Below are 26533 nucleotides of genomic sequence, written 5' to 3'. Positions count from 1 at the left end.
GGTGAGCAGTACAGGGGCAGCTTGAAGTTCAAGGCTGTCGCGAACAAGTCCACCGTCGGGGAACCCCACAAAGTCAGGACTTTGTTGGCTATCTGAGGATCCAAAGACCACTCGGTACTCACTATCTGCGAAGCCCTGCTCAGACTGTCGGCGAGCACATTCCTCTTGCCAGGAATGAAGCGAGCTGATAATGTTATCGAGTGGGTTTCGGTCCACCTCAGAGTCTCTACTGCAAGATGGGATAGCTGTTGCGAAAAAGTGCCTCCCTGCTTGTTGATATAAGCCACTACCGTGGTGTTGTCGCTCATCACCACCACGGAGTGACCCGCCAGGGACCGTTGGAACTGCTGAAGAGCCAGAAAGACGGCCTTCAATTCTAGCAGGTTGATGTGTAGGCACTTTTCTGATTCTGACCAAAGGCCTGAGGCCCTCTGGTTCAGAACGTGCGCTCCCCACCCTTCTTTTGACGCGTCCGAAAACAGAGTCAATTCCGGGGGGAGGACGAGAAGACTCACTCCCTTCCGCAGGTTCTCGTCGGCCAGCCACCACCGCAAGTCCGTCTGTTCCAGAGACCTCATTGGGATCAGAATGTCCGGGGAATCGGATCCTTGATTCCACCGGGACTTGAGCCGCCATTGAAGGGATCTCATCCTGAGGCGGCTGTTTGGAACCAGACGGGCCAGGGAGGATAGGTGGCCTAAGAGACGCAACCACGATTGGGCGGGGAGTTCTTTTCGCCTGAGGAAAGGCTCCGCCACCCTCCTCAGCCTTGCTATCCGGTAGTCTGATGGAAAGGCTTTGTGGAGATTGGTGTCTATTAGCATGCCTAGATAAACCAGTCGTTGGGACGGCTGCAGAGAGGACTTCTCGAGGTTTACCACGATCCCCAGATCCTGGCAAAGATCCAGAAGCCTGTCTCGGTGCCAAAGAAGGGTCGACTCCGAGTCTGCTAGGATCAGCCAATCGTCTAGGTAACGAAGGAGACGAATGCCGTTCCTGTGCGCCCAAGATGAAATCAGGGTGAACACTCTGGTGAACACCTGAGGAGCTGTGGAGAGACCGAAACACAGCACCTTGAACTGGTAGATCTTGTTGTCTAGGCAGAATCTCAGGTACTTCCTGGAAGACGGATGGATTGGGATCTGGAAGTACGCGTCCTTTAGATCCAGTGTACACATGAAGTCTTGTGGTCTCACCGCAAGTCTGACCGTGTCTGCTGTCTCCATGCTGACCCGGGTTTGTTTGACAAACCTGTTCAGAGCTGAGAGATCGATGACGGGTCTCCAGCCTCCAGTAGCCTTCTTTACAAGAAAGAGTCGACTGAAGAAGCCTGGGGAGCCGTCCACGACCTCCTGGAGAGCACCCTTCTCGAACATGGTCTCGACTTCGGCCTGAAGGGCCAGCCCCTTTGCCGATCCCATGGCATAGGAGCTCAACGACACTGGATTCGCTGTCAGGGGAGGTTGAGATGACGTGAACGGGACGCGATAACCTTGGCCGATCACTGAGACCGTCCAAGCATCGGCCCCGTGTTGCTGCCACCTGCGGACGCAACGCTGAAGGCATCCCCCCACAGGTGGACACGCAGGGGGACTGCCACCCCTAGGGCTTGCGGCCGCGGCCGCCACCCCTAGGAGTCTTGCCTCCCCTGGAGGACTTACCGCCCCTCTTGACCTTGGCTGGAAAGGGCTGGGGCTTAGACACCACTTTCTTAGCTGCCGGTGCCTGTTTGGGAGCCTTACGAGGCTGTTGCTGCTGTTGTGGCGGGGCTGGAGGCTTATAGGGCCGAGTTGTAAGGGCCCTGTGGAGGAGGGAGTCCGTGCTGGATTTCCTCCACCTCTCAGCCGTTCGCTCCAAGTCTTGAGGCTCAAACAGGCTCTCCCCCAGAAGGGAAGCATGTCGGAGCCTACACACATCTACGGCGGGGACCTTCGGATGGAATCTCTCGGACACAGCATCGCGACGCTTCAACACCGAGTTGGCCCACAGGGTGGTAACCTGGTGCGCCAAAAACTCGATGGAGCGGGTGCCCGAGAGCAAGAAGGTCTCTAGGGCCTTCCTATTGGTCTCCTTGGACAAGTCCTACGATCGCAATAGGATGCCCAGAGATCCTAGCCAGAAGTCCAGCCACGAAGTGGCCTGCATGGCACACTTAGCGACCTTCTCGTGGTTAAGGATCTCTGCCGCCGAGAACGACACCTGCCGGGCAGAGAGTTTCTCCAGGGGAACTCCTTTCGCCAGCTCCTCCACAGAGTGATGGAGAGGAAGAGCGAGGTTGTGCTCACCCAGGATCTCGAAATACCTCCTCTGCTGAAGGCGAGGAGGAGGGATAAGCTTGTTCCCGGCAGTGGAACGACTGGAGGAGGCAAGAAGTGCGAGCTGAGCGTTGGCCCTAGCTCTGGCACTCTTCAGCCCCCGAGACCAGGGCAGAGCTGCACTGGTCTTAGGGGCCTTCCGAACGTCAAACACTTCATCCAGAATCGTGTCTTTGCCTTCACGGGGGGGGATGACTGGATCCGTAAGACTGTTAAGTGTCCTTATCAGGCTTAGGACCTGCCAGAAGGCATGTTCGGACTCTTGCTGTTCTCCTCCCTGCGGGCTGGCAGCTAAGTCTCCTGCCCCAGGAATCTCTTCCTGGGGTGATACGTGGACATTCCCCTGGGTAGTCGTGGGTTCCTGACGAATCCTTGCAGAGGATTTAGGGACGGTCTTGGAATCCTTGGGTTCCCTCCTGGGAGGGATACAGGATCCCAACAACGAGGTTCGAGGGGCCCCTTCCTCACGAGACGATTCTCCTGCCTGAAGCGAAGTCTCCCCCCCTGGTGCCGAGGGGAAGACTACCGCCCCACTGGACTCACCTGAGGACGGAAAGGCCTCGTCCACGGGAGAAGGAGAGAGTACTCGTGCAGGAGAAGGGACCTTCGAGACCGACCTCTTGGGAACCAACTTCGCCCTAGGGGAAGTCACCACGAAGTCCACTCCTCTCTTTCTCTTCAGCGTAGGAGAGACAGCCGCTGGTTTGTTACCCTGGCCGGCGAGTGCTGGTTTCATAACCCTCACTAACGCCCGTGCCAGCGGACCAAACCAAGTCTGCTGCTCCAAGGACACAGAGTCCGAAATCCTCGCTAAAGAGAAAGGGATCGGGCGATCCTTTGGAGTGGACACGACGGTACCTGCCTGAAAAGAAGGTGGGGAAGAATGCTGTACTGACCTGTCTTCGTCCTGCACTACCAACCTGTGCTTGGATGGAGGTGATCCCGAGTGCCGTCTAGGAGCACGCGTCCCTGCTGCTACCACCGGCTGTGGAATTTAGCCGCTAACGATGGTCGCGCGAGGGCGAATGGTCGCGCGAAGGCGAATGGTCGCGCGGGCGAGCGGGCGCGCAGGTGGATGATCGCGCGGGCGCACAGGTGAGCGGTCGCGCGGGTGCGCAGGCGAGTGGTCGCGCAGGCGAGCGATCGCGCGGGCGCGCAGGCGAGTGGCCGCGAGGGTGGGCAGGTAAATGAACACGTGTCCGAGGCGACGAACGCAAGCGTTGGCGCGACGGCGAGGGATCGTGCTGCCGCGTAGGTGAGGAAGATCGCTGGCGATGTAGATCCACAGGCGATCGATGACGAGCTGGTGAGTGCAGTCGCTCAAGTTGGCGATGGCGCGATGTGGTATGTCGACGCACTGGTGTGCGATGGTGAGCAGCATGCGCAGGTGAATGACCGCGTAATGGTAAGCGATGGCGAGCAGCATGCGCAGGTGAATGATCGCGTGATAGGGTGCGATGGTGATCAGCATCCGCAGGAGGGCGATCGTTCAGGGTTGTGCGATGAGGAGCAGCATGCGTAAGCGGGCGATCGTGCAATGGCGAGCGATGGGGAGCGGCATGTGCAGGCGGGCGATCGCGCAATGGCGAGCTAGAAGCTGGCGAACCATGTTCCTTCAGGAGCGTTGGCGAACGTCGGCGCTCTAGTTGTCGCTGTTGAATAGGCGATACTAAGATTGCCTGTGCGCGCTGGCAAGCAGGTGAATGCTGGCGAGGAGGTAATCGCTGGCGCGTAGGTGATCGCTGGCGCGTAGGTGATCGCTGGCGAGCTGGTAATCGCTGGCGAGCAGAAGGTCGACGCGTGTCCTGTGAGAGGACAGGTGGTGCGGCGCGTTCACGAGCAGGAACGGGAAGATCGCTGGCGCGTTGGCGAACATGTGTTTCTGACACACGCGCAGCACGATGTTGCGTAGCCACAGGACCAGGCAGATGGTGAGCAGGGAGTTCAGCAGGAACTAAAGGGTGGTCAGAGACCGCAGGGCGATGGTCCTCAAATGAGAGCTGACGCTCGGAAGAGAGCTGACGAGCAGGAGAGCGCTGGCGAGGGGGGCAAACATCAGGAGAGAGCCGACGAGCAGGTGAGCGTCGGCGAGCAGGAGAGTCTTGGCGAGCAGGAGAGTCTTGGCGAGCAGGAGATCGTCGACGAGCAGGGGAGCGCTGGCGAGCAGGAGATCGCTGGCGAGCAGGAGAGCGCTGGCGAGCAGGAGAGCGCTTGTGCGCTAGCACTGCTCGCGTAAGGGAAGAATCCCTTAGCCCCGAAGGGACCGTTGCCCATCGGGTGACGAGTTCTCCAGAAGGCGAAGATCCGGCAGGAGATGGTGAGCGGTCTGCAGAGAGGTTCAAGGAGGGCGGAGCAGTAGGTTGAGGCTGACGAGGAGAGTCCCCCCCCCGGAGGACGAAGACCCAAAAAGGCGTCTCTTAGTCCCCCTGTAAGGGGAAGGGAGGCCCTTGTGGCGTAGAGGGCGGTGAGCCTTACGGCGGAGGCGGCCTCGGGGGAGATCGTCGGGACCATCGGTCCTCCGAAGGGGAGTCTCCGTCAAAACACTTCCCTCAGAAGGATGCTGAGCAGCAGTCGAGACCGAAGAACTCACTTCCCCCTTCGAAGGATGTACGGAAGGAGGAGGAGAGCCTTGAGCACCATCACCAGCAACAGCACCTGCGGCGGAAGGCCCAGCCACGTCGGAGGCCTCTGTCACCACGACGTCGACAATAGACAGAGGGTCTACCTCTGCTACCACCGGCGACTGCTTAACAGCGGCCCCCAACGAGACAAGGTCAATAAGAGCGACCCTGGAGGGCAAGCCCTTAAGCCCCAGGGACGACCAAATCTGTAAAAGATCATCACTGGATAAGGCATTATCAATAACCTCCCCCGGAGGAGGAGGGGGAACCGCCTCGCTATGGGAGGCGATGCCCTCTCCCCCCACCGAAGGTAGGGAAACAGAACAAGGGCCTGCGCTCCCACTCGGACGACTCTCCTTAGGAGGCGGCCGAGGGGGAGCTTCGGAGGAGGTTTGGGCGGCGGAAGAAGAGTCCCGAGAACCTTCCTCCTTCAAGGCTAACCCCGGAGGAGAACGGTCTCTCTTGGACTTCTTCTTACGCCGACGGCCAAACCTCTCCCACTGGGAGGCAGACCACTCCCTGCACTCACGGCACATGTTATCCTGGTCACACCGTCGGCCCCGACATTGAGGGCAGAGGGTGTGTGGATCCGTATTAACGTCCGACATGAAAGTCCCACAAGGACGGCCGGCAACTCCAGGGCATGTACGCATAGTAAAGAAAATAACTGAAGGTCAACTTCCAACCAACACACACGCTGAAAAGAAAAAGCAGAAAATTAAAGGCTGTCACGAAGGCGATGAGCAGACATGTCTGATCACCGCCGAGCCAAAAGTGAAGTGAAGCAAGTCACCGGTGTGTGGAGGGGGGAGGGGTAGCAAGCTACCCTTCCCCACCCCCCGCTAACTAGCGCGGGGGTAATTAACCCTCGTTAAAAACTATTGGCTCGTCATTTCAGCTGCACTAAAAGTAATACCCTTTGTAAATAGCGTGGTTTGTATTTCAGTTACGGAACAATTACAAATCCATTTATGTAGAAACAGAAAGAAGGGTGAAAAATAAGCAATTCCATGTTATAAAAAGGCTGCAAATAATAAGCCGGTTGCACAATAACATACTAGATCTACACATGCACAAACCTACTGGAGCAATGTTTAAAGTTAATCTACATTGTAATAAAAATATGATTGGTTTGAATTTTATGAATTTGGACTAGAATGCCAAACACTGGGGTCTGGCAGACCATTCAGCAACCAAGTTCAACAGGGGAAAAAGCTCCCCAGCTATGAAGGAAAACTTAAAAGTTTAGACAGCTAAATGGAAGAAAGAAAGCAGGAACATAGGTATAGTAAAAGGCTAAAAAGTTAATCCAGCTAGTGGCCAAAGGAATGCTGAAAAGGCCTTTAAGTAATACCTACAATGCACCACTTGAGGTGCACTGATGGCACTGCCCCCTAAGAAGGATAAAAAAAAATAATAACTACAGAATGATACCCAAAATGTGAAAGAAATTCAATATTTGTTCCAACTTTAAAGTAATGATGGGAATTGATACATAAAACAGTAAAGAGCACTTAATATACACATCTGTTACGGATGAAGAATAATGAAATGCAGTAGAATTTATATGAAAGTTTTAAACATCAAAGCAGAGCAAGAATAAGCTTTCATGAAATCAAATATTACAAAATCAAATTTTTCTTATGGATATTACATGGAAAAAGTTCATAAGTTAAATATCATCTCTTATGGCTGTAGTAAAAAATGCAATTGTATTATTTTCTATAAAATTATTGAGGCAGAAGATAAAAAGACAGTACTGTACAGGAAAATGCAAAATAGTGTTCTCTCTTCAAATAGTTACAGTATACTATTGGGCATAAGAATGAGACATACCTTGGAGTGAAACCAACAGTGCCACGCCAAGTATTTACTAATCGCATTTTACTTTCATCATCACTTATACTGGCACTCTCCCAGCGACCTGTATGAGCAAAACAAAAGGCTAATTGGATTAAAAATAACAGAGCATACTATATTGTAAATTATGAGGTCCATAACATGAAAATTTAATTCAATCAGTAATTAGTACACGAGTCAGAATTATACCCAAAATAATAAATCTTAAAAGTTATTTGTATTTTTCTTAACTACAAAGTAGTGTTCTTTAATTAGGAGTTTGATTAAAGCGCAGCTGGAACTCGGCAGTTAAAACTTGTTTCAAGATTTCAGCTATAGTGAGTAATTACCAGCCAGTGGCGGGGAAGGCTAGCTCCCTTCTCGGTACACTGAACAGTCACTTTGAGTGCATCTGGACTTTCATAAGATGTAATGGCAGAGGTTAACTTAAAGGACTCAAGTTTGTATAGTCAAGGAAAATACAAATTACTTTTAACATTTGATTTGTTCCAACACGAATACAAACCTTTACCCTTAAATAAGGAGACTCGTCCGTAAGAGGGAAAAAGCTACTTTTACCAAGAGAGAGATTCGTATGTAAATGCCAAATCCTCCAAAAACTTTCTCTTGCCTTGTGGCAAAGACTCTGGCTCTAAAAGGAAGCAGTAGTGGCTACCGTTGACGAAGGTGCGTCGAGGGATATTACAGAGAGAGTAGAATGAAAGGAAATGTGTTATAGAAGGTGTAGAGGGACTCTTAAAACCTGAAGGCCTGATAGCGTACGGATAAATGCATACAACTTGCTATTGCAGGCACAAAGTTTCTTGTTAGGAAAACATACCCTTGAGCTCTAGGTTTATCAATATCAGAACCCAAGCAGCGAAATAAACCAGTTATTTTAGATTCATAACTGCTTCATACATGTTAGGGGCCTAAAAAGACAGCCTGTAGCTCATAGAGCATAGACGTAGACGGAAGGACAACGAAATGACAAATCCCTGACTGGCGACTAAAGGGAGTGACCAAGAAGACCCTGCAATTTCACAAGTCACCAGGACAGAGCAGCAAAGCCTGTGTAGCTTTACAGTACAGTGAACCCTCGTTTATCGCGGTAGATAGGTTCCAGACCCGACCGCGATAGGTGAAAATCAGCGAAGTAGTGACACCATATTTACCTATTTATTTAACATGTATATTCAGACTTTTAAAACCTTCCCTTGTACGTAGTACTGTTAACAAACTACCCTTTAATGTACAGAACACTTAATGCATGTACTACAGTACCCTAAACTAAAACAGGCACAAATATTAAAGGCGACTTTATATCATGCGTTTCCTAAACACGCTAAAAAGCACAATAAAAAATGGCAACCAATGTTTTGTTTACGTTTATCTCTGATCATAATGAAGAAACAAACACATTTACACATCTGTGTATAGGTTACTTTTTGCATCGATTATATTGATTATTCAGTACAGTATGTTGATTTTGTTATTACCAATGTTTTACTTAATTTTTCTTAGGACTTCCAAATGAAATGTTTTTCTTTATGACGCCGCCTGAAACGACGGCGTCATAAAGTACGCTCAGCAAACAAACGAAGGTATTTAACGCGCATGATGAAAGTGATAAATATGTTATTTTTATAATAAAATAAATTTTTGAATATACTTACCCGGTGATTATAATAGCTGCAACTCTGTTGCTCGACAGAAAACTCTAAGGTAAAACTCGCCAGCGATCGCTACACAGGTTGCGGGTGTGCCCAACAGCGCCATCTGTCGTCCAGATACCCAGTACTCAATGTAAACAAAGACTCAATTTTCTCCTCGTTCCACTGCGTCTCTATTGGGGAGGAAGGGAGGGTCCTTTAATTTATAATCACCGGGTAAGTATATTCAAAAATTTATTTTATTATAAAAATAACATTTTTCAATATTTAACTTAGCCGGTGATTATAATAGCTGATTCACACCCAGGGGGGTGGGTAGAGACCAGCAATATATGTTTACATTATTATGAGCTAAGAGTTTTTATTTCATTTTAGAAGTTATCAAAATAACAAAAACAAAATAAATAGGTACCTGGTAAGGAAGTCGACTTGAACAATTACTCTGCCTTTTTAAGTACGTCTTCCTTACGGAGCCTCGCGATCCTCTTAGGATGCTGATCGACCCCTAGGATCTGAAGTATCAAGGGTTGCAACCCATACAACAGGACCTCATCAAAACCCCTAATCTAGGCGCTTCTCAAGAAATGACTTTGACCACCCGCCAAATCAACCAGGATGCGAAAGGCTTCTTAGCCTTCCGGACAACCCAAAAACAACAATAAAAACATTTCAAGAGAAAGATTAAAAAGGTTATGGAATTAGGGAATTGTAGTGGTTGAGCCCTCACCCACTACTGCACTCGCTGCTACGAATGGTCCCAGAGTGTAGCAGTCCTCGTAAAGAGACTGGACATCCTTAAGATAAAAAGACGCGAACACTGACTTGCTTCTCCAATAGGTTGCGTCCATTATACTTCGCAGAGATCTATTTTGTTTAAAGGCCACGGAAGTTGCGACAGCTCTAACTTCGTGTGTCCTTACCTTCAGCAAAGCTTGGTCTTCCTCACTCAGATGGGAATGAGCTTCTCGTATTAACAGTCTGATAAAATAGGATAAAGCATTCTTTGACATAGGCAAAGATGGTTTCTTAACTGAACACCATAAAGCTTCAGACAGGCCTCGTAAAGGTTTAGTTCGTTTTAAATAGAACTTAAGAGCTCTCACAGGGCATAAGACTCTTTCTGGTTCATTTCCAACCATATTCGATAAGCTTGGAATATCGAACGATTTCGGCCAAGGTCGAGAAGGCAGCTCGTTTTTGGCTAGAAAACCAAGTTGTAGAGAACATGTAGCCGTTTCAGATGAAAATCCGATGTTCTTGCTGAAGGCATGAATCTCACTGACTCTTTTAGCTGTGGCTAAGCATACCAGGAAAAGAGTTTTTAAGGTGAGATCTTTCAGGGAGGCTGATTGTAACGGCTCGAACCTGTCTGACATGAGGAATCTTAGTACTACGTCTAAATTCCAACCAGGTGTAACCAAACGACGCTCCTTCGTGGTCTCAAAAGACTTAAGGAGGTCCTGTAGATCTTTATTGTTGGAAAGATCTAAGCCCCTGTGACGGAAGACTGATGCCAACATGCTTCTGTAACCCTTGATAGTGGGAGCTGAAAGAGATCATTCTTTCCTCAGGTATAAGAGGAAGTCAGCTATTTGAGTTACAGAGGTACTGGTCGAGGATACAGATACTGACTTGCACCAGTTTCGGAAGACTTCCCACTTCGATTGGTAGACTCTAAGGGTGGATGTTCTCCTTGCTCTAGCGATCGCTCTGGCTGCCTCCTTCGAAAAGCCTCTAGCTCTCGAGTGTCTTTCGATAGTCTGAAGGCAGTCAGACGAAGAGCGTGGAGGCCTTGGTGTACCTTCTTTACGTGTGGCTGACGTAGAAGGTCCACCCTTAGAGGAAGAGTTCTGGGAACGTCTACTAGCCATCGAAGTACCTCGGTGAACCATTCTCTCGCGGGCCAGAGGGGAGCAACTAGCGTCAACCTTGTCCCTTCGTGAGAGGCGAACTTCTGCAGTACCTTGTTGACAATCTTGAACGGAGGGAATGCATATAGATCTAGATGTGACCAATCTAGGAGAAAGGCATCTATATGAACTGCTGCTGGGTCCGGGATTGGTGAGCAATATATTGGGAGCCTCTTGGTCATCGAGGTTGCGAAGAGATCTATGGTCGGCTGGCCCCAGGTGGCCCAAAGTTTCTTGCATACATCCTTGTGGAGGGTCCATTCTGTTGGAATTATTTGTCCCTTCCGACTGAGACAATCTGCCATGACATTCAAGTTGCCTTGGATGAACCTCGTTACTAGCGATATGTTTAGACCTTTTGACCAGGTGAGGAGGTCCCTTGCGATCTCGTACAACGTCAGTGAGTGGGTCCCTCCTTGCTTGGAGATGTACGCCAAAGCCGTGGTGTTGTCCGAGTTCACCTCCACCACTTTGCCTTGAAGGAGAGACCTGAAGCTTTTCAAGGCCAGATGTACTGCCAGTAGCTCAGCAGTTGATATGCATTGTCCTTTGACTCGAGTTCCATATTCCCGAGCATTCCCGACCGTCTAATGTCGCGCCCCAGCCTACGTCCGATGCGTCCGAGAAGAGAACGTGGTTGGGAGTCTGAACAGCCAGGGGCAGGCCCTCTCTGAGGCTGATAATGTCCTTCCACCATGTCAGGCAAGACTTCATCTTCTCGGAAATGGGGATCGAGACCGCTTCTAGCGTCTTGTCCTTTTTCCAGTGAAATGCTAGGTGATATTGAAGAGGACGGAGGTGTAGTCTTCCTAATGATACGAACTGTTCCAGGGATGATAGCGTTCCTATCAGACTCATCCACTTCCTGACTGAACATCGTTCCTTCTTCAGCATGTTCTGGATGCATAACTGGGCTTGGCTTGTTCTGGGGGCCGACGGAAAAGCCCGAAAAGCTAGACTGTGAATCTCCATCCCTAAATACACAATAGTTTGGGATGGGACCACTTGTGACTTTTCCATATTGACAAGGAGACCGAATTCCTTGGTCAGATCTAGAGTCCACTTTAGATCCTTCAGACAGCGACGACTGGAAGAAGCTCTGAGAAGCCAGTCGTCCAAATAGAGGGAGGCTCGGATGTCCGCTAAATGAAGGAATTTGGCTACATTCCTCATCAGCCTCGTAAACACAAGAGGAGCTGTGCTTAGGCCAAAGCACAGGGCTTGAAACTGGTAGACAACCTTTCCGAAAACGAATCTCAGAAAAGGTTGGGAGTCCGGGTGGATGGGGACGTGGAAGTAGGCGTCCCTTAGGTCTAACGAGACCATCCAGTCTTCCCTTCTGACCGCTGCTAGAACCGACTTTGTGGTCTCCATGGAGAACGTCTGCTTTGTGACAAAGACATTCAGCGCACTGACGTCTAGCACCGGCCTCCACCCTCCTGTCTTCTTGGACACCAAGAAGAGACGGTTGTAGAATCCCGGGGTTTGATGGTCCAGGACTTTGACTACCGCTCCCTTCTCTAGTAAGAGAGACACTTCCTGTTTCAATGCTCGTCTCTTGTCTTCCTCTCTGTACCTGGGAGAGAGATCGATGGGAGACGTTGCTAGAGGGGGTTTTCGTACAAAAGGGATCTTGTACCTCTCTCTGAGCAACTTCACAGATTGTGCATCTGCGCCTCTCTTTTCCCAGGTCTGCCAGAAGTTCTTGAGTCTGGCTCCCACTGCTGTCTGAAGAAGTTGGCAGTCAGACTCTGCCCTTAAAGGACTTGGTTCCTTTCTTCTTTCCAAGTCTCCCTTCGGCACGAGCACCTCCTCTGCTGGAGGCTCTGCCACGAAAGGGCGGAATAAAACGGGACGCTGGAGTGTCCATCCTTGGTCTAGCTGACAAGGTAGGCAAAGGGGTGGCTTTGCGAGCAGAGGACGCAACAAGATCGTGAGTATCCTTCTGTATCAAAGAGGCGGCAATTTCCTTAATCAGGTCCTCTGGAAAAAGGCACTTAGAAAGAGGAGCAAACAGAAGTTCGGATCTCTGGCATGGTGTAACTCCAGCTGAAAGGAATGAACACAGGTTTTCACGCTTCTTAAGGACTCCGGACACAAAAGATGCAGCAAGCTCATTAGACCCATCACGTACGGCCTTGTCCATGCAGGACATAATGAGCAAGGAAGTCTCCTTCTCCGTCGGAGAGATCTTTCTGCTTAGAGCTCCTAGACACCAGTCTAAGAAGTTAAAAACCTCGAAGGCTCTAAATATCCCTTTCAAAAGGTGGTCCAGGTTCGAAGATGACCAACATATCTTTGAGCGTCTCATGGCTAGGCGGCGGGGAGAGTCTACAAGACTTGAGAAGTCGCCCTGGGCAGAGGCAGGAACTCCCAAGCCGAGAACTTCTCCCGTGGCATACCAGACGCTCGATCTAGAAGAGAGTCTAGCAGGGGGAAACGTAAAAGCTGTCTTCCCTAAACTCTTTTTGGACTGCAGCCATTCTCCTATCACCCGCAAAGCTCTCTTGGACGAGCGTGCGAGGACGAGTCTAGTAAAGGCAGGAGTGGTTGACGGCATGCCTAACACAAACTCTGACGGAGGCGAACGCGGAGCCACAGACACAAACTGGTCCGGAAACATCTCTTTGAACAGGGCCAAAACTTTCCTAAAGTCCAAAGAGGGTTGCGTAGACTTAGGCTCGTCCAGTTCTGAATGCGGTTCATCTACGTGTGCAGCACCATCATCATCAGAAAGTCCCTCATCCGATAACTGATGAGGGAACGGCAACGGAGTGGGTAACGGCTGGTTGGCTGAGTCCGGTCGCACGGGTGCATGCGTGACTGAGCCGGACGCAACGTCATGGAACTGCTGCCCAGTCTGTGAGCTGGCAACAACCATAGCAGCGCGGGGACGCACAGCGTCTACTCCAGACTGTCTAGACTGATGTGGGTGAGCAGTGGCAACCACACTGGGTTGCGGAGGTTGACGCACCGCGTCAAAACAAAACAACTCTGACGGTTGTTGAACCTCACGAACGTCAACGGATACCTCCGTGCGTCGCTGAACGTCAACATGCGGCTGGCAGATCACACTGGAACGCATGGGTGGCGGAACTCTCTCAACTGGAGTGCGTGAGAAGGTTACCTCAGCGTCCCCAGGACGCACAACCGATCGTGTGGGTGGTTGTAGGCAAGGAGCTGCACTAGCTGGTGCGGCAGCAACCTTCTCCGCACGAAAGTCCTGCATAAGCGACGTTAGTTGAGACTGCATGTCTTGCAGTAAAGACCACTTAGGGTCTACAGGAGCAGGTGCGGCGACAGACGGTGTAACTGTCTGAAGCGGTACCGCTTTGCCTCTCTTAGGAGGTGAGCAGTCACCGGATGACTGCAGCGAGTCCGAACTGACCCAGTGGCTACAGCTGGGCCGATGGACTTGTGCGGAAGGGACCGACTTGCGCTTTAACGGTCGTGAGACCTTGGTCCATGGTTTCTTGCGCGAAACACCTTCCGAAGACGAGGTATAAATGGGCTCTCTCGTCTTTGTTAGGCAGGGGCGATCTTGGGTAGATACGCCCGATACCACGGAGGGAACGTCTGTTCGCTGATTAAAGCCTCTCGAACCCATTTGTCGTACGACATTGCTTCTCCCCTGGACTTGGGAGCTTGCAAGAGGACCCGGACTAGGAGGACGACAGGCACGAACAGACGAACCCTCAAGCGCAACACTATCCACAACACTATCACTCACTTTAACACTTCCCACTGCACTTTTACACTTCAGCTCCTTCACATCCGCCATGAGCTGATTACGGTCACTAGCCAGGGACTCAACTCTCTCACCCAGAGCTTGGATGGCACGCATCATATCAGCCATCGAAGGTTCCTGAGTGCCAGAAGGGGGATTAGGAGCAACCACTACAGGGGAAGGAATAGGTTGTGGGGCATGAGGAGAGGAAATGTCAATAGAACGAGAGGAACTTCTCCTAACTCTATCTCTCTCTAGCCTACGTGTATACTTTTGGAATTCGATAAAATCGAATGCCGAAAGCCCAACGCACTCCTCACATCGATCTTCCAATTGACAGGTTTTATCCCGACAATTGGAACAAACAGTGTGAGGGTCGATAGAGGCCTTCGGAAGACGCCTTGAACAGTCCCTAGCATTGCACTTCCTAAATTTTGGGACTTGTGAAGGGTCAGCCATTTTGAATTGTTCAAAGGGGAATTCAAAAACTATCAAAAAGTCATCAACAAAGAATCCGTAATCAAAAAGAGTTCAAGGATTTGTGAAGAGAAAGCCTGCACAGCGAAAGCTCAAAACTAGAATAATGTACTTCACCAATTAGTTGTGAAAACAAATCCAGTTTAGCAACAGCGAGTAAGTACGTCTTGTCGGTAGCACGACAGAGAGAAAATTGAGTCTTTGTTTACATTGAGTACTGGGTATCTGGACGACAGATGGCGCTGTTGGGCACACCCGCAACCTGTGTAGCGATCGCTGGCGAGTTTTACCTTAGAGTTTTCTGTCGAGCAACTGAGTTGCTGCTATTATAATCACCGGCTAAGTTAAATATTGAAAAAATGATATTACAGTAAAAGCTTTTATAAAATATGTTATTACAAATATTATTTACCGTATCTATATAAAATCATACATACGTAGCAAAGCAGGAAAACAATTTACGAGAGAGAGAGAGAGAGAGAGAGAGAGAGAGAGAGAGAGAGAGAGAGAGAGAGAGAGAGAGAGAGAGAGAGAGAGAGAGAGAGTTGTTTTACATACGTAAATGTAAATTTTAAACAAAAAAAAAAGCCCCATTTCATATAAAATAGATTACAAATATGATATTTTGATTATAAAATAAATTTTTGAATATACTTACCCGGTGAATATATAATAGCTGACGTCTCCGACGGCTCGACAGAATTCAAAAACTCGCGAGCGATCGTCATGAAGGTAGCGGGTGTGCCCACCAGCGCCGACTATCGGCCAGATACCGCATATACATGTAAACAGCCCCAGTTCTTCTCATCCCGCTGGGTCTCTATCGGGGAGGAAGGGGGGCCTTTAATTTATATATTCACCGGGTAAGTATATTCAAAAATTTATTTTATAATCAAAATATCATTTTTAAATATTAAACTTAGCCGGTGAATATATAATAGCTGATTCACACCCATGGTGGTGGGTAGAGACCAGTATTAATACAGTTTACGGCGTATATGCTTAGAGTTTTTGACAGTTATATCATAACCGAACCTAAATAAATATAGGTACCTGGTAAGGAAGCTGACTCTAACGATTACTCTGCCTTGTTAGTCCGCTTTCCTCACGAAGCCCAGCCATCCTCTTAGGATGCTGAAAGACTCCCAGGAGCTGAAGTATCTAGGGCGACAACCCATACAACAGGACCTCATCAAAACCCTTAATCTGGGCGCTCTCAAGAAATGACATTTGACCACCCGCCAAATCAAAAAGGATGCGAAAGGCTTCTTAGCCTTCCGTACAACCCAATTAAAAAACATTTCAAGAGAAGATTAAAAGGATATTGGAATTAAGGGAATGTAGTGGTAGAACCCTTACCCACTACTGCACTCGCTGTAACGAATGGACCCAGTATGTAGCAGTCCTCATAAAGAGTCTGGACATCTTTTAAGTAAAATGACGCGAATACCGACTTGCTTCTCCAAACGGTCGCGTCCATAATACTTCGCAGAGATCTGTTTTGCTTAAAGGCCACAGAAGTTGCTATAGCTCTTACTTCGTGCATCTTAACCTTAAGCAAGCAACGCTCTTTTTCACTCAAGTGAGAATGAGCCTCTCGGATTAAAAATCTAATAAAATATGACAAAGCATTCTTTGACATAGGCAATGAAGGCTTCTTAACTGAGCACCACAAAGCCTTAGATCCACCTCGTAAGGATTTAGTCCGAGCTAAATAAAACTTCAGAGCTCTAACTGGACACAGCACTCTTTCAAGCTCGTTGCCTACGATCTCTGACAGGCAAGGTATATCAAATGACTTAGGCCAAGGACGAGAAGGCAGTTCATTTTTGGCCAAGAAAACCAACCTGAAGTGAACATGTGGCTTTATCTGTAGAAAAGCCGATGTTCCTACTGAAGGCATGGATCTCACTGACCCTTTTAGCCGAAGCCAAGCACACTAAGAAAAGCGTCTTGAGGGTGAGATCCTTCAGGGAGGCTGAATGTAATGGCTCACACCTGTCGGACATTAGGAACCTTAGGACCACGTCTAAGTTCCATCCAGGAGTTGCCATACGACGCTCCTTAGAGGTCTCGAAGGACTTAAGGGAAATCTTGATTATTGGACAGATCTAAGCCTCTATGTCTGAACACAGACGCCAACATGCTCCTGTAGCCCTTAATAGTGGGCGCTGAGAGGGAGCGAACATTTCTCAGATGTAGGAGAAAGTCTGCAATTTGGGCTACAGAGGTACTGGAAGAGGAAATGGATGATGACTTGCACCAGTCTCTAAAGACTTCCCACTTCGACTGATAGACCTTGATGGTAGATGCTCTCCTAGCTCTCGCAATCGTTCTGGCTGCCTCCTTCGAAAATCCTCTAGCTCTTGAGAGTCTTTCGATAGTCTGAAGGCAGTCAGACGAAGCGCGGGGAGGCTTTGATGAAGACTCCTTACGTGGCTGCCGTAAGAGATCCATCCTTAAAGGTAGACTCCTTGGAACGTCTACCAGCCATTGAAGTACCTCTGTTACTCACTCTCTCGCGGGCCAGAGTGGAGCAACCAATGTCAACCTGGTCCCTTCGTGAGAGGTGAACTTCTGCAGCACCTTGTCTAGGATCTTGAAAGGTGGAAAGGCATAAACGTCCAGGTGAGACCAGTCCAGCAGGAAAGCGTCTATGTGAGCTGCCTCTGGATCTGGAAAGCAGTAAGTCGAGAGCCTCTTTGTCAGAGAGAGTAGCAAAAAGATCTATGGTGGGTAGACCCCATGTCATCCATAGCTTCTCGCACACAGTCTTATGCAACGTCCACTCCATGGAGAAGACTTGTCCTCTTCTGCTGAGGCCGTCCGCCAAGACATTCATTTCTGCACAAATCTCGCCAAAGGAGAGATGTTACTGCCTTAAAAGGAGTTCCTTCTGATCCGTGGATCAAAGAACCGAGCCTTCCAGACTGTCCAGTGGAGCTCCCTAACCCAAATCCGCTGCATCTGAAAACAACACATGGTTTGGGTTCTTGATCGCAAGAGAAAGACCTTCTCGAAGTCTGATGTTGCTGTTCCACCAAGTCAGACATGTCTAGACTGAGTTGGAGATTGGGAAAGAGATACTCACTAAGCCCTTCTCCTTGTTCCAATGTTTAGGTGAAATAGGAAAGAGCATAGGTTGAGTCTCCCCAGAGAGTGAACTACTCCAGCGATGAAAGAGTTCCCACGAGGCTAGTTCAAACTCTTACAGAGCAACTGTTTTTCTCTTGCAAGTGAAGGACTTTAACAGAGCTTGTTCCATCTTGCGGGAGACGAAAAGGGTCGAAAAATCAGACACTGTATCTCCATTCCCCCCAAAAAAATAGTCTGGGATGGGATACTGTAAGTTACGACTTCTCTACGTTCACTATGAGACCTAGCTCCTTGGTTAGGTCTAATGTCCATTAGAGGCTCTCCACACAGCGATATAATGACTAACGCCCTGATTAGCCAGTCGTCAAAATAAAGGGAGGCTCTGAATCCTCAAAAAATGTAGAAAGCTTGCTACATTTTGCAATGGCCTTGTAAAAACAAGAGGAGCAGGAATGAGGTCGGAGTACAGTGTTCGACAGTGGTACATTACTTTCCCGTCCACAAACCTCAGATGTAGTTGAAAGTTTGGATGAATCGGGATGTGGAAGTATGCATCCTGAAGGTCGAGAGAGACCATCCAGTCGCCTTCCATTAATGCTGTCAAGACAGCTAGGTAGACTTCATCGTGAAGTTTGTCTTGACAATGAACACATTGAGCGCACTTGCATCTTACGTACTCCTGCAGTGAACGTGGCTGCCAGATCATTGGAGCCATCCCTGATAGTCTTGTTCCTGCAGAGAACGTGGCTGTCAGATCATTGGAGCCATCCCTGATAGCCTTGTTTATGCATGACATAATTGTACAGCAAAACTTCAAACGCTCGAAAAACTCCTAACAGGAGATGGTCTAGCTCTGAAGCCGACCATAAAATCTTGGAGCGTCTCATGGCCAGGCGCCAGGGAGAGTCTATGAGGCTTGAGAAGTCTATCTGGGCAGAGGCAGGAACTCCCAAGCCGAGAACTTCTCCCGTGTCATACCAGACGCTCGCTCTATAAGCCAGTTTAAAAGGAGGGAAAGCAAAGGCTGTCTCCCCCAAACTCCTCCTGGTGATCAACCAGTCGCCTAGCAAACGTAAAGCTCTCTTAGAAGAGCGAGAGAGCACTAGCTTAGAAAACAACGGCTTCGAAGTAGCTAGGCCTAGTGTAAACTCTGACGTTTAGGCGAACGAGGAGCAGCAGTTACAAAATAATCCGGACAAAGATCCTTAAGAATCAGCATGATTTATTTAAAGTCCATAGAGGGCTGAGCAGCTTTAGGCTCCTCTCCGTCTGACAGTCCCCAAGGGAATATCAGTAGGAGGGGGATCAGCAACTTCCTCATCTGAAGGAACCTCGTCCGACAATTGCCGAGTCTCAAGCAGGGAGAGACCTGCCGTGGTGGCAATGCTTGACAAGCAGAGTCCACACGCAAAGGAGCATCAGTAGCAGTCAAGGACGCTACGTCATGTAACTGCTTAAAGGACTGACCAGCAACAACAACAGGTGCGGGAGGACGCTCGACGTCAAGTCGAGACTGCCTTGACTGCCTAGATAGAGCAGTTAAAACAACTCTTGACTGCGGTGCTTGACGTTCAACGTCAAAACAAGGCAACTGTAGCTGGTTGGCGAGCGTCCTGAACGTCAACACGAGACTGCGGCAGCGGCTGAACGTCAACACGAGGCTGCGGCAGCGGCTGAAAGTCAACACGGGACTGCAGCGAGTAAGGATGCAAGTCACGTGACTGACGTGACAAACTACCGACATCACGTTTCATAACGTCAAACGGACGAGTAAATGCTCATTTGGGCGGCTGACGGCCAGAGTCTCGTTTAGTGTAACAGCGACTCGAAAGCGAAGGTTTATCGTGAACCTGCTCAACGTCAAACTTCTCTATAAGGGAGGCAAGCTTAGTCTGCATGTCCTGCAGGACAACCCATTTAGGATCAACAGGAGTCGGGACGGGCCGAGACGACGGTATCGTCTGTGTTGGCAAAACATTGCCTTTACCGCGACCCTCGGACCCCGTGTTACGCTTGCATTTAATAGGCGAATCGTCTTCCGACGACTGCAAAGGGTCAGAGCTGTCCCCATGGCTACAGCCAGGACGCTGGACCTGTCCTGAATGGACTGACTTCCGCTTTAAGGGTCTAGAAACTTTGCTCCAAGATTTCTTTTGCGAGAAGCCTTCGGATGACGAGGAGAAAAACAGCCTCGCTCGTCTTATGGTAGGGGCGATCTTGCTAGACACGCCCGATACCATAGAGGGAACGTTTGTTCGTTGGTTAAAGCCTCTCGTCCCCATAAGTCCTACGACATTACTTCTCCCTGGAGCATGGGAGCCTGAAAGAGGTATCGGACTAGGTGAACGACAAGCACGAACAGACGAACCCTCGGTCGCAACACTAAAAAACACTTTGCGCAATTATCACTTTATCACTACGATTTTCTGTTTTTGCACTTACTTCACTGAAATCGAATTTTTCAATAATTTCACATTAGGCATGAATAAAACTGATTTCTACCTGAAGCACGCAATTCTCCCCTACATCAAAAGGTTATAATTGCGAAATAAGTCGTATAATGTAAGCACATTAATACAAGCAAAAATCAGTAAACATATATATCGAATAAAACGGAAATATATAAAGATAAAAGGATCAGTGACTGGGGAGGAGACTAAACACTAGTTCATTAAAAACTACGTTTTAATCTCTCACCGTACAGTGCCTTGGGACAAGAATAAAAACTAAAAACGTTTTATCCTTTCTCCCCGTACAGAGACTTGGGACGAGAGTAAAAAACTGACTCGAGAACAACGTTACTCGCTTGGGACGAGAATAAAGATCGGAACATTCTCTCTTCCTCTCTCTCTCTCCGTCTCTCTCTCTTGATTTCACACCGAAGAGAAAAGCCCACTCACCCTTCATCAATAAACAGGATATTTGACCAAAGGAAAAAACTGAAAGGACTAAGAAATTGAAAATTAACAAGTTCCTTTAAATTAGTATTTAAAACATTTCAGTTTGAAAGAAGAATGAACAAAACGTCAAAATCGATTTACTCTTTCTGCAAAGTGAAACCGTGGTTCTCTCTTTCTCTATCGGAACGATAGAGCGCAAACTGCGTAGCATAAATAAACCAAACGTTAGTTCATCTTTGAAACAGCACGAAGACTATTCAAAGAAAATCTTTCATAAAATATCTAATAAAAAATATTCATTTAATAACTCTTACAGAGCAAATGATTTAAACTAAACGAAAATAAAAGTTGAATGGGCTCAACGTTGTTTAACTTCGGTTTCCAATTTAGGACCGCCTACTCTCGGACTAGGGGAGGAATAGGTAAGGCCGCATGTAAACAAAACATTAAAATTTATCTTGATGTTTAGTATAAATGGAAAGCTAATCGAAGAGGCCTAATAAAGGCGGGTGAGATATAAAATATATAGAGGAAAATCTATAATTAACAACAACAATTTATAACGTGATAAGATAATTGCTAAAAGCCTAAAACACACTTCCGTACACTAAGGGAAGCGTCGGCCATTTTTACTCTATGGAAAAAAACCAGAGATAAAAGAGCAAGGGCAAAACATTTTTACTCTCCTTTCAAAAGCATTTCTTTTGAGGATAGTATTGAATAATCCAACATGGCGAAAGCAATAAAACCAAAACCAAGTACTTCACCAATTCGGTAGAAAACTCGAGGTCATAATAGCGAGTGGAATCGACTTGTCGATGAAACCGACAGAGAAGAACTGGAGCTGTTTACATGTATATGCGGTATCTGGCCGATAGTCGGCGCTGGTGGGCACACCCGCTACCTTCATGGCGATCGCTCGTGAGTTTTTGAATTCTGTCGAGCCGTCGGAGACGTCAGCTATTATATATTCACCGGCTAAGTTTAATAGTCGTGGCGATGAAATTCTCACGAAACAAAAACACGCCATTTGATTACAACAGCTGATATTTTCTCTCTCTCTCTCTCTCTCTCTCTCTCTCTCTCTCTCTCTCTCTCTCTCTCTCTCTCTCTCTCTCTCTCTCTCTCCATGTTATACAATACTTACATTTAGATGAAGAAACAGATTAGTTTTCTTAGTGTCAATTAAATACGAAACGAAAATATTATGCCGAGTCTACATTCATTTCAATCATAGCTAAAAATACGGCATCCGATTTCATCAGCAAACCACTATTTTTTGGGAAACATCATCTTATTCTAGAAAATTGCTACTCTTTAAATAGTTAATTGCACATTAAGAAAGCGTGTACTTTTGTTTTTAAATTTCGGGTGTGTTTTAAAAATCGAGTATTGTTGACTTCTTTTTGTTTTACTTTTGGCTGTGATTAGATCAGCTGACATCTAGCTGCCGCTCGAGTGTGTACGAATACACTAACAAAGTATCGTTTATACAATTTCTTAACTTATTCAAACCGTCTACAGTATACAGTTGATATTACATAAGCACCAATGTGTTATAACCTATCAAATTTTTTTGGTTATTACATTTAAACCCCCCTCTATCTCTCTCTCTCTCTCTCTCTCTCTCTCTCTCTCTCTCTCTCTCTCTCTCTGTGGGCTACTTTTCACTACCTCCCATTCCTTACCTCTCTCTATCTCTCTAACAAATGATATCTTTGTTGCTCCTCAAAGTTTCATTTATATTGAAAATCAATCATGATTCAATTTTCCTTACTTTCTCCAATCTCGCACCATCGGTCACATCGCGGTATTTTCGAAATTTCCGGAAAATCCGCGATATATGTATATACATGGGTTATGAAAAAAATCCGCGAAGTGGTGAATCCGCGATGGTCGAACCGCGAAGTAGCGAGGGCTCACTGTACTTGCAAGGGAACTGTAGACAAGCGGAAGGGGAACAGGAAAGAGAGAACTCATTAGCCCTAAATGCGTGATTAGATAACCATTTAGTTTGGTGTTAGGAAAAATGAGGGATAAGATGACGTAGCTCTAGTTGCCAGCACCAACTAGCATACCAAGTATCGCTTCAGTTGTTAGGCAACTGTCACCAAGCTGAAGGGACATTGATAAGAAACAACTCATTTCACGAAATGAGCATCTGAACTGGTCGCTTAGTTCAGTGTCAGAAAACCTGGGGTATAACACATCGCCTTATTGTAGGGCAACTGTTGCCAAGCAGAGGGAACAATGGTAGGAATCGACTCATTAACACAAAGTGAGCACCTGGACTGACCACTTAGTTCAGCGTCAGGAAACATGGGGATATATCAACACAGCCCAAGTCTGCAGCACAAACCAGCAAATCATGTGTTGTCAAACTCGCAAGGCAACCGTTGCCAAATGGAAGGGGAACTGGTAGGAGACGACTCAAGAATAAGGAATGAGTATCTGTTTCAACTCCAAGAACCAACACTCCCAAATGCTGCTTGTTTCTGATAACGAGAAGCAAGGACCAAAAAGTAGCTGGTGATGTTGTCGCCAAGAGGGAGCAAGACACATGTCAAGCGCTTGACCTCTGACAATCTAAAATACACAGATTTCTTCCAGCTATGACCCAATTATGAAATGATCTTCCTAATCAGGCAGTTGAATCGGTGAAACTCAAGACTTCAAAGTGGCAGCAAAAGTTTTCTGTTGAACAATCTGTCAAAAACTCAAGCTATTTTGACATTGTCACTAATCTTAAAATTATCTATATTAATTATTCATTGCTTCCCTTGAGGCTTATTTTCCTTCCTCACTGAGCTAAATTTCTTGTTGGAGCCTTGGTCTTAAACCACTCTGCCTATCCAACTAGGGTTGCAGCTCAGCTAATGTGAACCAAATTAGAGACTTTATCGGAACATTTAATCAAAGAGATTGTCTCTTGAGCATAAACAAAAACATAACGAATACGCGACTGAAAGGAAACTTCTGAGAAGATCCCTTAGGGGAAATAAGATTAAATGGAGAAGGGGACTCGACCTTTGGTAAGCTTGAAGAATAAACTACAGTAATTCAAAAACCTTCCTAACCTCATTCTCTCAACATGAACCGGACAGACCCAAACGAATAACCTTCCCAGTTACCCTGCTAAGGATTGAAGACTAACTATCTTAGGTCTATCAATTAATCCAAAACCCTCTATCCTCACCGAGGTGTTCTTAGGCATTGTTATGGGTTCACAAAAGGGGATAGGTAGTTAAAGTATTGTCAGGCATCTGCCCAGACCTGTTCCTCCAGGCCTACCTTGAGTACCATTGACAAGTACCTGACAAGGAGCTGAAAGAGAATGATTCTTAGCATTCATGAAAAAGGTAAATTCTGATTTTTATATCAATCAATACGTGACAATATCTTTGTAAAAGTTTTATTGAAAAAGACTAGTGTTTGACTTCAAACAGCTACTAAAAAAGATCCAGAGTATCACGTATCTCTTAATATAGCATGGTAGAGGTTTGCACCTATGCCATTGAGGATCCCAGAATCCAAAAGACTAGCTCTATAACCACTCAGCCATGGCAACTATAGGAAAAATCATTAACTAGAAGGTGAACGAGTCGACAGAAAAAAAAAACGATTAGAGGGAGAAGTGCGAGCAGAATTGGAATTCCCCACACTCAATGGAGACTCCTGCCGAGAACCAAAAATTGCTCATAAACCGCGGCCTTTTCTCTTATCTTCGAAAGCCCTTCCTGCTGCAATGACTCATGATTAGTGAACTACGCAGCCACGTATTTTTGGGCCAAGAGCAGCACAATGTGCTTTGAGAAGATAGATTAGAAACCTTACCTCTGCAATTGGTATATTTTCATAATATTCCTTACAACCCATGTGAATCCCACAGGTGAGGTGGCTCCTGACCGGATTGGAAGGAGTGGCAAAGCATGAGAACTACAGGAAGAAGAATAAAATGGGTTGCACAAGGATCACCCAATTCGATTAACGGCAATAAACGAGGATCACGGGACGCCACTGAACACATGTGATTAGTATGAAAGAACCCACAAATACACAAATACTTGATGGAACTAAAGGAAAAAAGGGTAATTGAAATTCAACAGTGTGGACAAGCTGTTAACAGCTCGCCCACTTAAAAAAACTGGAGAAATACTTGAGTGAACTCTCATCCCAGCTGGCAGTATTTGAAAAAACAAAACCCCCAGAAATAGGAATAGATCTATACTTCATTGGAGCAGATATAAAATAAAAGAGCAAGAACACAGCAATAGCAAGTGTTATTGCTGTTAATTTCACCGTTCTTCTTTACATAATTCCACTACTTTATTTACAATACTCATGTAGCAGCAAAATACTGTATATACAATCTAAAAGACTTATACAAACTATTAATAAACTTGTGAGAAATAAAAAGCATTAAAAAACAATAAAACAATGTCAGCAACCAGCAGTCATTCAGAGGCCAACAATCAAGTTAGTAATATGCACTAATACAGCTGAAAATGAAGTGAAAAGCTTACATCACAAGTTATGGCTATACTGTACCCCACCCTTCCTCTACAAGCCAACAATTACTACCTTATTATCAAGGTTCACAACTGTTTCCAGCTCACGTCAATGATACATTTACAGTGAATCTCCAAGATAGGAACACTTAACACATGAACTTTCAGAGATCAGAACCTGTCCTGGCAATAAATAAAGAATGTTTCAACTTCTTTTGAAATCATATTATGCAAAAATAGCTGTAGGAATTCCTTATGCCTATGCAGAATATATCACTAGTGCTAGAAAAACAAGCTGACTGAAAACAATGAAGATTAGGGGATTGATTGAGAGTTATGATCTGGATGCCTAAGTTAATTATAGTGAACTTGAGAACTTCTCGATTTAAGAACCCAGTCTTGGAATACATTTTGTTCATATTTATGGGATTGACTGATTCAGTACAATATATATAAGAGGATTATGACTGGTAAGCATTAGAGCAAATATTTGATGCAAGTTCATACTGGCATATGATTCATTGCTGAAACCCCACAAAATGAAAACTTTACTTATCTATACTAATAAAAAAAAAACATGAATTTGTAACTTACATGTTAAAATAACGAGACGGTTCTTATATCCAACTGCCATGAGTTCAGATGTTGGAGAAGCTGCTACAACAGATTCTGAGAGCCACGATGTTTCCGGTTGAGGGGACGAAGATTTCATGCTTACATCACTGTCCCCGCCAGCGGTAAGAGTGTCTTCTTTCCCTCCCTCCTCCCAGTCACCCCATGCTTCATTCCAGTCTGTGAAGAAAGAAGAGCATAACATATTACGGTGCTGCTATTCCTTTTTTATTATATCACTATCCTAGATATGTTTCCTTCAGGTTTTCCCTTTATGAGGTACGATAATAAATAATAATGGAAAGTGAAACTAAATCTATACACAGTGCATATACAGTACAGTAGTTAAAACTTAGTAAAGTAACCGTAAACATCCTAAGACAAGTCTTACCTCTTACAATTATGATTTCTGCTTGTTTGAAAATTGATTGCAGGCATTTTAACCTGAAGTTTTATTTAGTTATTTTACTTTGCTATATTATAGTCAATACTGTAATAAAATCAAAGGAAATTTTGCATAGCTACAGGAGTTATTCTACAACCACGTGCAAAACAAATGGCTAAATTAAAGTTCATTGTATGATAAACTGATTTTGGCTTTATAACAGTTCAGTTAGAACTTGGAAGCAACACATACCACATTTGTGATTTTGTTAAATCTTTATACAAGTACGTCAGTGCCTTGGCATAAAGAAATTTAAATCAAATTGAAGTGAATGTAGGTACAGGTATTTGTATAATTTTCATAAAAATGATATTTTAATTATAAAATAAATTTTTGAATATACTTACCCGGTGAATATATAATAGCTGCTGCTCCAGCGGCTCGACAGAAAACACACACAAAAACTCGCG

The 26533-nt window shown here is 46.4% G+C and overlaps 1 protein-coding gene across 1 annotated transcript in view; it reads right to left on the bottom strand.

Annotated features, from left to right (window-relative positions):
- LOC137638785 (rab3 GTPase-activating protein non-catalytic subunit-like) overlaps window positions 1-25855 on the bottom strand; it is a 111677-nt gene extending 85822 nt beyond the window's left edge. Inside the window, exons 1-2 of the mRNA XM_068371153.1 lie at window positions 25661-25855; window positions 6773-6860 (exon numbers count right to left, since the gene is read on the bottom strand). Of these exons, the coding sequence (XP_068227254.1) occupies window positions 6773-6860; window positions 25661-25778 (206 nt within the window). The 5' untranslated portion in view covers window positions 25779-25855. The remainder of the gene's footprint in view (window positions 1-6772; window positions 6861-25660) is intronic.
- Window positions 25856-26533: the final 678 nt, after the last annotated feature.

The sequence above is a fragment of the Palaemon carinicauda genome, chromosome 3, assembly GCF_036898095.1.
Source record: "Palaemon carinicauda isolate YSFRI2023 chromosome 3, ASM3689809v2, whole genome shotgun sequence".
NCBI classification, from domain to species: Eukaryota; Metazoa; Arthropoda; class Malacostraca; order Decapoda; family Palaemonidae; genus Palaemon; species Palaemon carinicauda.
This window is presented reverse-complemented; position numbering and strand designations above follow the sequence as displayed.